General features: G+C 47.6%; 1 protein-coding gene across 1 annotated transcript in view; it reads left to right on the forward strand.

Moving 5' to 3' along the window:
• The window catches only part of nek11 (NIMA-related kinase 11), a 77,118-nt gene extending 61,292 nt beyond the window's left edge, over positions 1-15,826 (forward strand). Inside the window, exon 16 of the mRNA XM_071396301.1 lies at positions 12,757-15,826. Within this exon, the coding sequence (XP_071252402.1) occupies positions 12,757-12,958 (202 nt within the window). The 3' untranslated portion in view covers positions 12,959-15,826. The remainder of the gene's footprint in view (positions 1-12,756) is intronic.
• Positions 15,827-16,165: the final 339 nt, after the last annotated feature.

The raw sequence follows: 16,165 nt of genomic DNA on the forward strand, positions 1-16,165 counted from the left end.
CTGACGGTGCTGCTGGCCCAGGGGCCCTCACCTCTATTCCACAACACTACTCTCCTGTACAGACAGCTCTCTGGACTACAGGGGAGAAGAAAGAGAGAGAGAGAGAGAGAGAGAGAGAGAGAGAGAGAGAGAGAGACTTTTGACTTTTTGTCTTTCTTTATTGAAACATTCTCAATTCATTTAACACTCACCCCCCCCTAAAAATAAAAAAACAAAAATATATCCTGTACTGCATACATGTACCATACTCACCTTTCCATCTACCACATGATACAAACCAACATCACCATACACAAAAACAATACCCTCTCCTACAACCGTATATCCAAAACATCTTCCCCAGCAATACAGACAGCCCCCCCAACACACCATATCTCCTCAAACATCTCCACACATTTGATCAGTTTATAGAACTCAAACTCAACCCTAAGGCGCGCAGAGACCATCCCATTAAACAATAGTAAAGGGTCTGTTATCCCCCCACCTTTGACCCTGTTTCTCCTTGTTAGCCAAATAGCTAATTTTGCCTGAGCAAACAGAAAATTCAACAAAACACATTTTTCTTTCTCCTTACTCGAATACCTGTATCCCATTATAAACATCCCAACAGCAAAAACCACCCCCAACCTCTCACACAGACATTCCAACAGAGACATTAATGGCATTAACCTGGTGCACACAGAAAACACATGAATCACAGTTTCATTCATTTGACAGAAAGGACACCCCTGCCCAATTCCCGGATCAACACGTGCCAACCAGCTGTTAGTGGCCAGGGCTCCATGAAGAACCCTCCACTGGAGGTCCCCTGACCTCTTTGGTACTGGGGGTTTGTAGAGCGCCCTCCATCTAAAACCCACCATACTCTCCGCCCCACATACCCCCTGCCACTGATGTGCCTTCACTCCTGTTACTTCTAATGTTCCTAACCTTAACGCAGAGGTTGTAGAGAGCTTTACCTCCCACCCCCTCAAATTCCCCCAGGCTCGGAGTGTTAAAATCTAACAAGTCCTCCAGACCCCCTTGCCAGTCTCCAGTCTCTGCCGTCACCTGCAGTGGCGGAAACATTGGTGGCCCCTCTCCCTTTGGCCTCTCAAACACCCCCCTTACCTGCTCAGACAGTGCCTCCTGGACCTCCTCCAGGAATCTCTCCAACAGTCTAAGAGACGTTATTCCTGTTTGTTGCGCCAAGACCTCCGGGGTTTTCCACCCCTCCTCTCCCAGCAGTCTCAGGTCACCTAGCCTTCGTAAACCCCCTGCCATCAGTTGCCTCTGCAGGGTGGCAGACTGAACCGATCTCAAAGGGATGGCTGGGTTGTGGAAAATAGGCTCCTCCCACACCCACTGCCCAGGCTCCACACCCCCTTCTCGTATGGGCCTTAGCAGCTGCCAGGCCCTCAGCACCGCAGAGTAAAACTCTGAGAGACCTGCTGTACTCAGCCTCTCCAGCTTCATGAGGAACAGCTGCCGGTCCAACCCTAATCCACCAGCTCTCCTCAGCAGTGCGCATGCTGGTTCCCTCCAGCCAACATCGGTATTATACAGCAGTCTCTGCACCGCCTTTAGCCGGAAAGCAGCCATCCTGCTCTCCAGTTCCACCAGGCCCTGTCCTCCTTCGTGGACGGTCATGTACAACACTGCTGCCTTCAGCCAGTGATGTCCCGACCAAAAGAAATCCACCAGCTTGCGTTGCAGGTCTGCAAGCAGACCGGCGGGGGGGTTGAGGACAGCCAGTTTATGCCACAAGGAAGATGCCACCAGGTTGTTAATTATCAGCACCCTCCCTCTATATGACACTTGGGATAGGAGCCACCTCCACCTGGCCAGTCTTGACACCACTGCCTGTGACAGCCCCTCCCAGTTCTTCCTGACCCACCTCTCCGAGCCCAGGTACACCCCCAACACTTTAAGCCCTTCACAACCCCACTGCAAACCCCCTGGAAGCAGAGGAGGAGCCCTATCCCCCCATGCCCCACATAACAGAGCTTTGCTCTTTCCCCAGTTTACCTTAGCTGATGAAGCTCCCTCGTACACCTTCAGACTGGTCTCTAGTTCCTGCATATCTTGCCCATCCCTGACCATCACAGAAACATCATCTGCGTATGCTGAGACTGCTATTCCTGTCACCACACCCATGCCTGTCCAGCACACTCCCTGCAGTCTCCTGCGTAGCAGTCCTAAAAAAGGCTCAATGGCTAGTGTGTATAGCTGCCCAGATAGAGGGCATCCTTGTCTAATGCCCCGTCTCACCCAGACTGGCCTACTGAGCCCCCCTCCCACCTTAACCATACATGACACCCCAGCATACAACAGCTTCACACAGGTCACAAAACTCTTCCCAAACCCAAACACAGACATCACATTAAACAGATACTCATGATCCACTCTATCAAAAGCCTTCTCTTGATCTAAAGAGACCAGTCCAAAGTTCACATTAGAACCTCTCGACAAGTCCAACATGTCCCTAATCAAGAACAAGTTGTCCGTGATTGAGCGTCCCGGTACACAATATGTCTGGTCCTTGTGTATTATAGAGTCCAGATGGGACTTCAGTCTGTTAGAGAGGACCTTGGCAAAAATCTTGTAGTCCGCACAGAGTAATGCCACAGGCCTCCAGTTCTTAAGTTCACACAAGTCCCCTTTTTTGGGCAGGAGAGTCAGAGCCGCCCGACGGCAGCTCATCGGCAACTCTCCTACCCCGATGCATTCACGCAAGACGCAAAAGAAGTCCTGTCCAATTATTCCCCAGAATTTTTTGTAAAACTCCACTGGGAGTCCATCGACCCCCGGTGCACGACCGGGGGACATCTGGGTTACGGCCTCTGCCAGTTCATGTGACAACAGAGGAATGTCCATTTCATCCCTCTGTGCCCGAGAGAGCTTAGGGAGTCCTGCGAACAAGACCTGAGCACACATAGGATCACACATTTCTGCCCTATACAATTCAGTATAAAACTCCACAGTCCGCTCCCGCATCTCCCCCACCACAGAGGTCACCCGCCCATCAGACATCCGTAGACAATGCATACCCTTGGCTTCACTGCTCTGTCTTTCCAAACCAAAGAAGAAGGAGCTGGGAGCATCCATCTCCTTGAGCATGGAGAACCTAGCTCTTACAAGTGCTCCCTTTGCTTTAACCTGGAGAAAACTGCCCAGGTCCCTACGTAATTCGGCTAAATTAGCCTGGAGGCCTACATTGCCTTGCCCCACCATCTCTACCTCCATCTCACTAATACACCGCTCTAGTTCCCCCAATACTCTCCTAGCCTCTGATGATGAGAGAGCTGTGTACTGTTGACAGAAAAGCCGAATCTGCACTTTCCCCACATCCCACCATTGACTCAGAGACTCATACTCCTCTCTTCGCTGCCCCCACCTTTCCCAAAAGGTCTGGAAAACTGAGCAAAAAGTGGCATCTTGTAAGAGCTTTACATTGAACTTCCAATAAGATGCCTGCCGGGGCCCTGGTGAAATAGACAGCCGAGCCATGGTTATGTGATGGTCCGAAAACCCCACTGGGAGAATGGTAGCGCCCAGCAGCCTATTGCTCTGATTCCTAGATATGTAAAAACGATCAAGTCGGGCTGCACTCACCCTAGCCCCAAAAACCTTCACCCATGTATACTGTCTTGTGTTTGGATGTTTAGTTCTCCAAACATCCACTAGGTCAAACTGATTAATGATGTCCCCTAACACTCCCACTGACACTGAATGAGGCTCTTCCCCATTTCTGTCTTTTGTAAAATCCATTGTACAGTTCCAGTCACCTCCGATCACCAGCGTCTCCTCAGGCGCTACTTGTGAGAGTTCCTGTCTAAGACTCCCAAATAGAACCCCTCTTTCTCTCCCTGTGTTAGGTGCATACACATTTATAAAAACAAAACCCATGCTGTTAATTTCTGCTTTAACAACAAGCAACCTACCCTTACACACTTCCTTTGAGGAGCAAATTTTTACAGACAGACCCGGTGCAAAAAGGACTGCCACCCCTGCACTAAGATTTGTCCCATGGCTCAACACACTTGCCCCTTTCCACCAGAGCCCCCAATCAACTTCATTCACCACATCACTATGCGTCTCCTGCAGAAATAACACATGTACTTTTTTTTGTTTTACATATTCACCCAACACACTCCTCTTTCCCGCATCTCTGGCGCCATTTATATTAAGCGAGCCTACCCGAAGAGTCTCCATAAGAAGTGGGAGAAAAGCCAGCAGAGAAATAGACCAATAGCAAAGCTCAAAAAGCCCCAGTGTCAGAAATAAATTAAACATTTAAACAGTGTCTGAAGGTAAACCTTTACGCACTGTTGTGACCCACTTCCTCAACCTAAACCGTTTCTTGGGTGAGAGGACACCATGCCCCTCATTTCTCATAGCATGTTGTACTGATCTTACAAACTTTCTAGGATCAGGAAAAAAAGCCTCAAGATTAACTTTTTTCCCCTTAGTCTCTCAACGTGTACTTAGACCCCTCTGGTTGACTGGCTGTCAGCTCCGGGCCAATTGAAGAGGAGTCTGAAAAAAATAACTCCTCATCCTCTTCCTCAGACTCACTTTCCTCCTCTTCTCTATCTCCCACCCTGACCACCTGCTCTTTCTCTCTGGTTAGGGCCTCACCCACAGCAACAGGCAACATTTCCATGGTGCCTTTGTCCACACCCTTTTTCCTTTTCCGCTTGACACCCTCCTCCTCCCCCCTAATCTCTTACACTTCCCCACTATACTCTCCTCATCCACTAGAATAACCTGACTAGACCCAGTATCATCTACACCACCCTCCATAGCATGACTAGGGCCAGCCTCAGCTACCCCACCCTCCATAGCATGACTAGGGCCAGCCTCAGCTACCCCACCATCCATAGCCTGACTAGACTCAGCCTCTGCTATACCACCATCCATATCCTGCCTAGACCCAGCACCCTTTACACCACCCTCCATAGCATAACTAGGCCCAGCCTCAGCTACCCCACCATCTCTAGCCTGACTACACCCGGCCTCTGCTTCCCCACCATCTCTAGCCTGACTAGACCCATCCTCCACTACCCCACCATCTCTAGCCTGACTAAACTCAGCTACAGCTACCCCACCATCTCTAGCCTGACTAGGCCCAGCCTCATCTACCCCACCATCTCTAACCTGACTAGGTCCAGCCTCTGCTGTCTGCATCTCCTTACCCCCTGCACTTTGACCTCGATTTCCCCCACTGGCGCTTGTACCCTCACCTTTTCTACGGCCTTTGTGTGGGCACGCAAAACTCTTGTGCCCCAAATCCCCACATTCAAAACACCGTAGACTATCTGTGCTGGCAAAACCTGCATAGAGCCCCTCCCCATGTCTCACTTTAAAGTGCACATTTAGCTGTTGCTCGTTGTTGTTCAGAAACATAAACACTTGCCTCCGGAACGAAACAACGTGTTTAACGGCATCTGCCTGAAACCCTGCTGACAGTACACGGAAACCGCTAGCAAACTTACCAAAACGACTCAGCTCTTTCCTAATTTGATCATCCGTAATAAACGGAGGCAAATTTGCCACTACAACTCTTGTTGAAGGGGTAGAGAGAGGTGAAATTGACACCAACACATCCCTTACAAATATTCCGCTAGCAATTAGCCTACCAACCAAATTAGCCCTTTTCATGAACACAACCACAGCTTTGTTCATTCTAGAAGCAGAATGTATAAACTCAGCTCCTACCTGTTCACCGACCGCGAGCAGAACCTCCTCCACCTTAACTCCGTTCTCAGGAACACACCTGAATCCATGCTGTATAGACAGCGTCTCCTCCGCGCTAGGCTGAGAAGCCATCACGCACACCACAACTTCCAAACCCCAGGAAAGTTTCTCTGTCCTCTTCCACCCTAACTTTGAAAAAAAACTTTGGATACCGCTAAAACAAATATTGCATTAACCCTCCACCATAGAAAATAACATGTAAAGAAAAGAATCAAGAAAGTTAGTTAGGATAGAGCCTTCCACACCAAACACTCAAACTCCAAAAACACCCAGCATGCACTGCGAGAGAGAGAGAGAGAGAGAGAGAGAGAGAGAGAGAGAGAGAGAGAGAGAGAGAGAGAGAGAGAGAGAGAGAGAGAGAGAGAGAGAGAGAGAGAGAGAGAGAGAGAGAGAGAGAGAGAGAGAGAGAGAGAGAGAGAGAGAGAGAGAGAGAGAGAGAGAGAGAGAGAGAGAGAGAGAGAGAGAGAGAGGCCCTCACCTCTATTCCACAACACTACTCTCCTGTACAGACAGCTCTCTGGACTACAGGGGAGGGGAGAGAGAGAGAGAGAGAGAGAGAGAGAGAGAGAGAGAGAGAGAAAGAAAAAAAGGTAACTGTGAGTAATGCTAAAGATACACTGATCAATATTGGTCACACATAGACAAAAGTCACTGTGACCAGCTTGGGTGCGATTGAAATGATGGGGTTTGGGCTAAGGGAAGCTGCAAGGGGCTGTTACCTGGAAAACTCAGCCCCACTCGTCAAGCAGTACACGCTTTCCTTTTCACACAGCGACAATAGTATTCTGTTATACACACACACACAGTGTGAGTTTTCAGCTCCATGATCCCATGATAAGACTGGTCCTGGTGTATTAATAACAGAAGCCCAATTCCTGTGGGAGAGAGAATTAGACCCTGTCAGATCCCTCAGAGCTGCCGCTTCATAAAGGCCCAGGAATAAGAGGGGGGATGAAGGGAGGGGAAGGAGGGAGGACAGGAGAACAGGTAGCAATTTACACCAGCAGCATCTCTCACCATGGCTCTCTTGGCTCCAGGATGTTTGATTGTACCTCTCATCTAAACGCCAGGCTTAAGCCCACTGTGTGTGACTCTGTGTACATGAGAACCTTCGGGAACCTGCTCAAAGCAAACCCTCCTCAATCTAATGTTCTGTTGGAACAATCCTATTATGGTGTTATGGGAAATGTTTATACCTATCAAGTCAATGCACTAGCACAATAAGTAAATAAAACGTTTTGCAATTTACAACAACAGATAGCTGGGTTGTCATGAGCTGCCATGGCCTGTTATGACAGCATTATGTTGTGATAGATATTCAGTAAGAGGCCTTTATTACGGTGAAGGGAATCCATCAGGCTCGCCGTTTTAGAGTTCCTCTGTCTGTTGTTAAGGGCTGCAGGAGGGGGCCATTTCTTGATTGCTGAATAGAGAGGTAAGCTTTGATGCTGATGCAAGAGTTTATGTTGGTTTGTTTTGGTGGAGGAGGAGGAGGGATGCTGATTAGTGCCACTTACTGTGTGTGTTAGAGAGAACGAGAGAGAGAACAAGAGGGAGAGAATGAGAGGGAGCGAGAGAAAGAAAGATACAGAGAACGAGAACAAAAGAACGGGAGAGAAAGAGAGAGAAAGAGAGTGTGTTTGATTGAGTGTGCATCATTCACTGACAGCTCTCATAAACACATGCACACACACCATTAGTACATTTTTTGAGGGCTGTTCACTTTCAGATATGTACCACATTTGATAAACATGTACTGTGAACATGCTCATCCATAGACCCCCCCAGCTCCTCATGAGGCTATTTAGAATCATTTTGATTGATCAAATATTTTTGTACCATTCAATATTTGGGCTCCGGTTTTTGTTATTCATCATAGTCATAGTCAACATTTGCATATTTCATTTTGTGTATGGAAAAACATTATCTCTGTAGAGAGGAAATGGGTTCCCGCTGGTTTACAAATGTAGGAGCCAAAGTTCTGTCTCAATGTAGGGACTTCAATCTGTAAAGGTCAACTGAAGAGGAGGAGATGGAGGAGAGAGGAGTGAGGAGGAGAGAGAGAGAGGGAGAAGGAGATGGTGGAAAGAGGAGGAGCGAGGAGGAGAGAGGGAGAAGGAGATGGTGGAAAGAGGAGGAGCGCAGAGGAGAGAGAGGGAGAAGGAGATGGTGGAAAGAGGAGGAGCGCGGAGGAGAGAGAGGGAGAAGGAGATGGTGGAAAGAGGAGGAGCGCAGAGGAGAGAGAGGGAGAAGGAGATGGTGGAAAGAGGAGGAGCGCAGAGGAGAGAGAGGGAGAAGGAGATGGTGGAAAGAGGAGGAGCGCGGAGGAGAGAGAGGGAGAAGGAGATGGTGGAAAGAGGAGGAGCGCAGAGGAGAGAGGGAGAAGGAGATGGTGGAAAGAGGAGGAGCGCGGAGGAGAGAGAGGGAGAAGGAGATGGTGGAAAGAGGAGGAGCGAGGAGGAGAGAGGGAGAAGGAGATAGTGGAAAGAGGAGGAGCGCGGAGGAGAGAGAGGGAGAAGGAGATGGTGGAAAGAGGAGGAGCGAGGAGGAGAGAGGGAGAAGGAGATGGTGGAAAGAGGAGGAGCGCAGAGGAGAGAGAGGGAGAAGGAGATGGTGGAAAGAGGAGGAGCGCAGAGGAGAGAGAGGGAGAAGGAGATGGTGGAAAGAGGAGGAGCGCGGAGGAGAGAGAGGGAGAAGGAGATGGTGGAAAGAGGAGGAGCGCAGAGGAGAGAGGGAGAAGGAGATGGTGGAAAGAGGAGGAGCGCAGAGGAGAGAGAGGGAGAAGGAGATGGTGGAAAGAGGAGGAGCGCGGAGGAGAGAGAGGGAGAAGGAGATGGTGGAAAGAGGAGGAGCACAGAGGAGAGAGAGGGAGAAGGAGATGGTGGAAAGAGGAGGAGCGCGGAGGAGAGAGAGGGAGAAGGAGATGGTGGAAAGAGGAGGAGCGAGGAGGAGAGAGGGAGAAGGAGATGGTGGAAAGAGGAGGAGCGCGGAGGAGAGAGAGGGAGAAGGAGATGGTGGAAAGAGGAGGAGCGAGGAGGAGAGAGGGAGAAGGAGATGGTGGAAAGAGGAGGAGCGCAGAGGAGAGAGAGGGAGAAGGAGATGGTGGAAAGAGGAGGAGCGCAGAGGAGAGAGAGGGAGAAGGAGATGGTGGAAAGAGGAGGAGCGCGGAGGAGAGAGAGGGAGAAGGAGATGGTGGAAAGAGGAGGAGCGCAGAGGAGAGAGGGAGAAGGAGATGGTGGAAAGAGGAGGAGCGCAGAGGAGAGAGAGGGAGAAGGAGATGGTGGAAAGAGGAGGAGCGCGGAGGAGAGAGAGGGAGAAGGAGATGGTGGAAAGAGGAGGAGCACAGAGGAGAGAGGGAGAAGGAGATGGTGGAAAGAGGAGGAGCGCGGAGGAGAGAGAGGGAGAAGGAGATGGTGGAAAGAGGAGGAGCGAGGAGGAGAGAGGGAGAAGGAGATGGTGGAAAGAGGAGGAGCGCGGAGGAGAGAGAGGGAGAAGGAGATGGTGGAAAGAGGAGGAGCGAGGAGGAGAGAGGGAGAAGGAGATGGTGGAAAGAGGAGGAGCGCAGAGGAGAGAGGGAGAAGGAGATGGTGGAAAGAGGAGGAGCGCGGAGGAGAGAGAGGGAGAAGGAGATGGTGGAAAGAGGAGGAGCGAGGAGGAGAGAGGGAGAAGGAGATGGTGGAAAGAGGAGGAGCGCGGAGGAGAGAGAGGGAGAAGGAGATGGTGGAAAGAGGAGGAGCGAGGAGGAGAGAGGGAGAAGGAGATGGTGGAAAGAGGAGGAGCGCAGAGGAGAGAGGGAGAAGGAGATGGTGGAAAGAGGAGGAGCGCAGAGGAGAGAGAGGGAGATGTGGAAAGAGGAGGAGCGCAGAGGAGAGAGAGGGAGAAAGAGATGGTGGAAAGAGGAGGAGCGCAGAGGAGAGAGAGGGAGAAGGAGATGTGGAAAGAGGAGGAGTGCAGAGGAGAGAGGGAGAAGGAGATGGTGGAAAGAGGAGGAGCGCGGAGGAGAGAGAGGGAGAAGGAGATGGTGGAAAGTGGAGGAGCGAGGAGGAGAGAGGGAGAAGGAGATGGTGGAAAGAGGAGGAGCGCAGAGGAGAGAGAGGGAGAAGGAGATGGTGGAAAGAGGAGGAGCGCAGAGGAGAGAGGGAGAAGGAGATGGTGGAAAGAGGAGGAGCGCGGAGGAGAGAGAGGGAGAAGGAGATGGTGGAAAGAGGAGGAGAGAGGGAGAAGGAGATGGTGGAAAGAGGAGGAGCGCAGTGGAGAGAGAGGGAGAAGGAGATGAGGGAGAGGGAGAAAAATAATATACTCTGTAGTAAAGATGTCTGCTATCACAGAGCCTCAAAAATGGAATTACATTATAAAGTTCCATCAATCGTAAACAATCAGATGAATTACATTATAAAGTTCCGTCAATCATAAATGATCAGATGAGTTGTGGGTATGACAACTCATGCAGGGTGTTGGTGTGTACGCAATACGCATGACTCCTCTCCTATCATCAGTCTTACAGTGGAGACCCTGCTGACACAGTGGTAGCTGCCACCTCTAGAGTGAAAGTTCTGCCTCACAGGGATAGTCACCGTCCAGAGGGTGACACTCACTTCATCTTGACTGGAGGAAGATTTAGAATTGGTCCACCTGCTCATTGCCGTGTCTCAGAATGCCTGCCCCAAAAATCATATAAAGAGAGGCCCAGTTCAGTCTATACAAGACACTTATGTTAAGAGAGAGAGGGGGAGAGAGAGAGGGCGAAAGAGAGAGACTAACACTCACTAGGCTCCCTTGTGCCTCTGCAACAAAACCTCAGAGAGGACTATCAATCCTCTCACAATCCTAGCTGTTTCTATCTTCTATCCGTTCCATAGGAAGCCTCAAGCCAGAGATGACTTAGAATATTTTTTAAATTTCATTTAATTTCACCTTTATTTAACTAGGTAAGCTAGTTGAGAACAAGTTCTCATTTGCAACTGCGACCTGGCCAAGATAAAGCATAGCAATTTGACACATACAACAACACAGAGTTACACATGGAGTAAACAAACATACAGTCAATAATACAATAGAACTAAAGAAAACAAAGTATATATACAGTGAGTGTAAATGAGGTAAGTTAAATGAGACAGCATTTGCTATGCCTGCATATTCTCTCTAAGAAAAAGACAAAGCCTAATTACACATTTATTGCTAAACTTAACTTCAGCCTAATGAGGACACTTATGACGTTAAGAAGGATGGTTAACTCTGGAATTTCATCTGTTGCTACAGACGTAAGTTTTTTTTCTCTTTTTTTCGTACCCCATGGATTAAGAACAATCTTCAGAGCTCCCTACAACAGGATGTACTGGTGTCATTCCGGCAGGTCAGGTGCTGATAGAGGACCTCTCTGCTGATTGAGGACCTCTCTGCTGAGGAATGTGATTGTTTTTCTTCAGTGTGTTTTGATTTTTGTGTTCTCTTGAACTTTTTAAAGCTGTTTATTTTGTATTTTCTGGGGTATTTTCTGGGGTATTTTCTAGTGTATAAATGGTGTATAATTGTAAGATGCAGGGTTCCCTTCTGAAAGAGACCTTGGTCTTAATGGGACTCCCTGTTAAAATAATAAATAATGAACACAACTATGAACACACAACTGAACTATGGACAGAAAACTCTGATCATACAACTATGGCCAACCAAACACATTTTTGTTGGTCTGAAGCTTTGTCTGAGGCCTCAGGGTCATCTCCAAGATCACTATAGACAAAATACCATATAGCCCCAAATGTGATGGTACTTTTAGGTGAAAATGAATTACGCTTCGGGGCTTTCCTCTCTCCCACACAACCCCAGAACATCCATAAAGTCCAATCTGAGATCCTAATGGTTCATTTCTCTGGGAGAGAGGTTTCACCAGCTTTATGGACCCGATAGGACCATTATCAGATAACTGGACAAACCAAAAGTACAGTAGACATTCATCTTTACGTCACAATATTAACTCCAGAAATAGTATCTGGTAAAAGGCGTCCAGGGAAGACAGGAACGATCAGATTAATAAGTATTTTCTAAATGTCAGTTTTCTCTGGCTGTGACGTCTCCAGAAAACAATGCAGTGAATCTCAACAGATCTCAATAGAGACTTGACAGTTGTCCCGTGACAATCGAGTACTATGTGCTCTGGGCATTAGAAACTGTTCATTTAGTGTCTGATGTGTTGGACTGTTGGAGTTGTGTTGTCTCCTAGTGGAAGATGTGGACTTTGGTATATGATACAAGGAGTTTCTTGGGCCCACATCCTCGTCAAATTCACAAGGCCCGCCCCAATGCACCTGCTCTTTCCTGCTGCCAGCTCCATGGCAACGGAGCACCCACTGATGACAGCACACACAGGCACTTAGGCAGCTTAGCACTGGCTAGTGACACTGTATGTCTCCATGTGATGAAATATGGTTTTTCCATTCTATTGGACAGACCGGTATAGTAATACTCTATCTCTCACAGCATCCATTATGCAGTATGTGAAAGCATACAGGGAAAAAGGGACTACTCTTGTTGCTAATGGGTACAAGAGTGGTCTATTTGTGGTCTTGTATGGCTCTGTTGATAGAGCATGGAGCTTGCAATGCCAGGGTTGTGGGTAAATTCCATGGGGGACCAGTACGAAAAATGTATGCACTCACTACTATAAGCCGTTCCGGATAAGAGTGTCTGCTAAATGACTAAAATGTAAAATCTAAGTGCTGTTATTCTGGCTGGATACGTCTGTTCACCTGCTTTAGCAACAATCGTCCTGGTTCTGTTTAAGATTTGCTTGAGGTTGCCCGCAGTGCACACCATGCAAATCTTTAGCATGATATTTCACTGAAGTACAAGTTCAATGTAATTTCCTGCCTCCTGTAATCACATCAAATCCCTCTACACAAAGAGCATGTTATGGGAGCCGGGACAACATTTAAACTGTCAAAATGTCACCCAATGTCAGGCTGATGAGTGTGATTAGTTGACAGAGTTGACACCCGGTCTCTTTCCCTGTGTCTGTCCCAGGTCAGTGTCCCGTCGGCTGGGTCTAACCGTCTTCCAGAGGGTGTATAACTACCTGAAGGGAGCCAGGGAGAGGCAGGAGGATGAGGGGAGCATCAGACAGGCCCTAAGCAGCCTGGTGGAGAGGCCCAGTGATGGCTTTGAAGTGGACCAACTACTGTACTACGAGGAGCAGCTTCAGGGAGCCAGAGAGGGAGCCCGGTGAAAAAGATGTCTGACACTCTCCAACCTGCGATCATGTTGCCTATCCAAGCATTTCAGAAAGAGCACATCTTGTTGCTCTCCAGGACCAGGGTTGGTGACCTAGTAGATCAACAGAGATCACGAACATTTACTTCATGATAGACCAGGGTTGGTGACCTAGTAGATCAACAGAGATGACAGACATTTACTTCATGATAGACCAGGGTTGGTGACCTAGTAGATCAACAGAGATGACGGACATTTACTTCATGATAGACCAGGGTTGGTGACCTAGTAGATCAACAGAGATGACGGACATTTACTTCATGATAGACCAGGGTTGGTGACCTAGTAGATCAACAGAGATGACGGACATTTACTTCATGATAGACCAGGGTTGGTGACCTAGTAGATCAACAGAGATGACGGACATTTACTTCTTGATAGACCAGGGTTGGTGACCTAGTAGATCAACAGAGATGACGGACATTTACTTCATGATAGACCAGGGTTGGTGACCTAGTAGATCAACAGAGATGACGGACATTTACTTCATGATAGACCAGGGTTGGTGACCTAGTAGATCAACAGAGATTACAGACATTTACTTCATGATAGACCAGGGTTGGTGACCTAGTAGATCAACAGAGATGACAGACATTTAATTAATGATAGACCAGGGTTGGTGACCTAGTAGATCAACAGAGATGACAGACATTTACTTCATGATAGACCAGGGTTGGTGACCTAGTAGATCAACAGAGATGACAGACATTTACTTCATGATAGACCAGGGTTGGTGACCTAGTAGATCAACAGAGATGACGGACATTTACTTCATGATAGACCAGGGTTGGTGACCTAGTAGATCAACAGAGATGACAGACATTTACTTCATGATAGACCAGGGTTGGTGACCTAGTAGATCAACAGAGATGACGGACATTTACTTCATGATAGACCAGGGTTGGTGACCTAGTAGATCAACAGAGATGACAGACATTTACTTCATGATAGTTATTTTTCTTTTTGTTCTTCCTGTCATTTCCATCTAGAAGAACAAGCAATTAAATTAAATCAATATTGAATATTAGTGTATAGATTTTGGGCTATATTCTATCAGATCAACATAGTGGTTGTTTTGGCGGTGTCAGAGTGGGAACTGCGTTAGAGCGGTCAAAAATCCACAAGCGGCTCATTTCGTTAGCTTGGCATGACAATTTAATGCAACAAAACCACATGACTTTATAATCCGACAAATCCCATGCAGCAACGTTAGAAGTTCATGCAGCCGCATTCAAACATTCAAATGCGTGATGTTCAGTTGTGTACACCTCGATTGGACAGATAGGCTATTATATACCCTATCCAAATGAACATGAAAACTATCAGGTATGAAGGTAAGACCCAGGCAAAAGACAGGTCAACGCAGGCAGGGGTCAGTAAACCAGAGGTGGGGCAACTGTACCGGACGGCAGGCAGGCTCAGGGTCAGGGGCAGGCAGAGTGGTCAGGCAGGTGGGTTCAAAGTCAGGACAGCCAAGGGTCAAAATCAGGAGGGCGAGAAAAAGAGAGACTGGGAAAAGCAGGAGCTGAGAATAAAAACGCTGGTTGACTTGACAAACAAGACGAACAGGCAAACAGAGAACACAGGTATAAATACACAGGGGATAATGGGGAAGACACCTGGAGGGGGTTGGAGACAATCACGAAGACAGGTGAAACAGATCAGGGTGTGACAAAAACATGCATTAGCCGACACTCTCTATCACAGTTTTGAACTTCTAACGCAGTAGGGATAATAAGGAGGGGAGTGGTTTGTTACACACAAGAGCAGCCGCTCACCTATTGGTCAGCTCATACAGCAGTTACACCTCCAACACCGCCAAAACATCTGCTATGCGGGTGTTTGCCAACGCAGGTTAACACTCAATCTGATTGAATCGAGGCCTTACTTTCATCAGCAGTGCTCAGCAGTTCTATATTAGCGTTATTAATGTAATGGCAAGGATGGGACTATTTCAGGTTGAATGCATTCAGTTGTGCAACTGACTAGGTTTCCGATTTCCCTATTTGATCTATCAGATGAATATGTTCTCTGTGTGTGTGTGTGTGTGTGTGTGTGTGTGTGTGTGTGTGTGTGTGTGTGTGTGTGTGTGTGTGTGTGTGTGTGTGTGTATTCCAACCTTTCATCTCCACACTGCATGGGTTTGTTTTTTGCTCTTTCATGTGAACCAGGAAACTCTCAGGAGTTCCCATAGTAACACCATATTAGTCTTGATCATCAAGCTGATGTTTTCATTGTGTGTTTCATCAAAATCTGCTCCAAGGTATGGAAACCAAAAATATCTTAACAATATCTTAACAATTGTATAAATATGGAAATGATTTATGTTACCTGTCTGTATGTTCATAAAGCATACATGACACATCATAAACATGACATAACTATTAATTATGCTTCGTAGCTCTGTAATTCTCCAGAAATGGGATTACTGTTCTCTGCAAACTCATTAGAGACTATTGACTGTTTGATGACAACCAGGGAGAGAGTTATTGTTCTTTCTCATCTCATATAATTCCCATTTCAGACACATATAGAATAATGGCGTCAATAAGAGGTGGTATTGATTAAGCTGAGTGTGCATAGCTACTCTTGCCCCTGGGCTGAAGACAGGCCTGATTTCTGTACGGGCCTCTCCTCTCCAACATCAATAGTAATACTATTAGCATAACCTCTTATCTCTCCAAGGAACTGCACAGAATGTATGAATATTGTCCATTAAAAGTAAATGACTTCTGAAGACAGTCATTGCCTGGTCCTCTAACATCCTTTTAGATGTCTCTGTACTACAGACAGCCTTTTGCTTGACAATAAAGCATTTATGAAAATCCGGAGTTTGAGCACCAGCCTTTGATGTGAACTTTTAAGGACATGAAATATACAAGAAGTCCTCAAGTCATAGTCTAGCTACTAGAAGCTGTAGGAAAAACAGAGATACAGTGAAAAGAGAGAAGCTTCTGCCCGCATGCCAGTATGGATTCTCTGTTATCTCTGTTGTACAGTAAACTACTGGCTCGGATCTGAGGAAGGCCCGGCACGACGAGGGGAGGTGGGAGATCAAACTCTTTATATCTCTGTTGTACAGTAAACTCCTGGCTCGGATCTGAGGAAGGCCCGGCATGACGAGGGGAGGTGGGTGATCAAACTCCAGATATGCCTCAGCTTC

The sequence above is a fragment of the Salvelinus alpinus genome, chromosome 4 (genome assembly GCF_045679555.1).
Source record: "Salvelinus alpinus chromosome 4, SLU_Salpinus.1, whole genome shotgun sequence".
Lineage (NCBI taxonomy): Eukaryota > Metazoa > Chordata > Actinopteri > Salmoniformes > Salmonidae > Salvelinus > Salvelinus alpinus.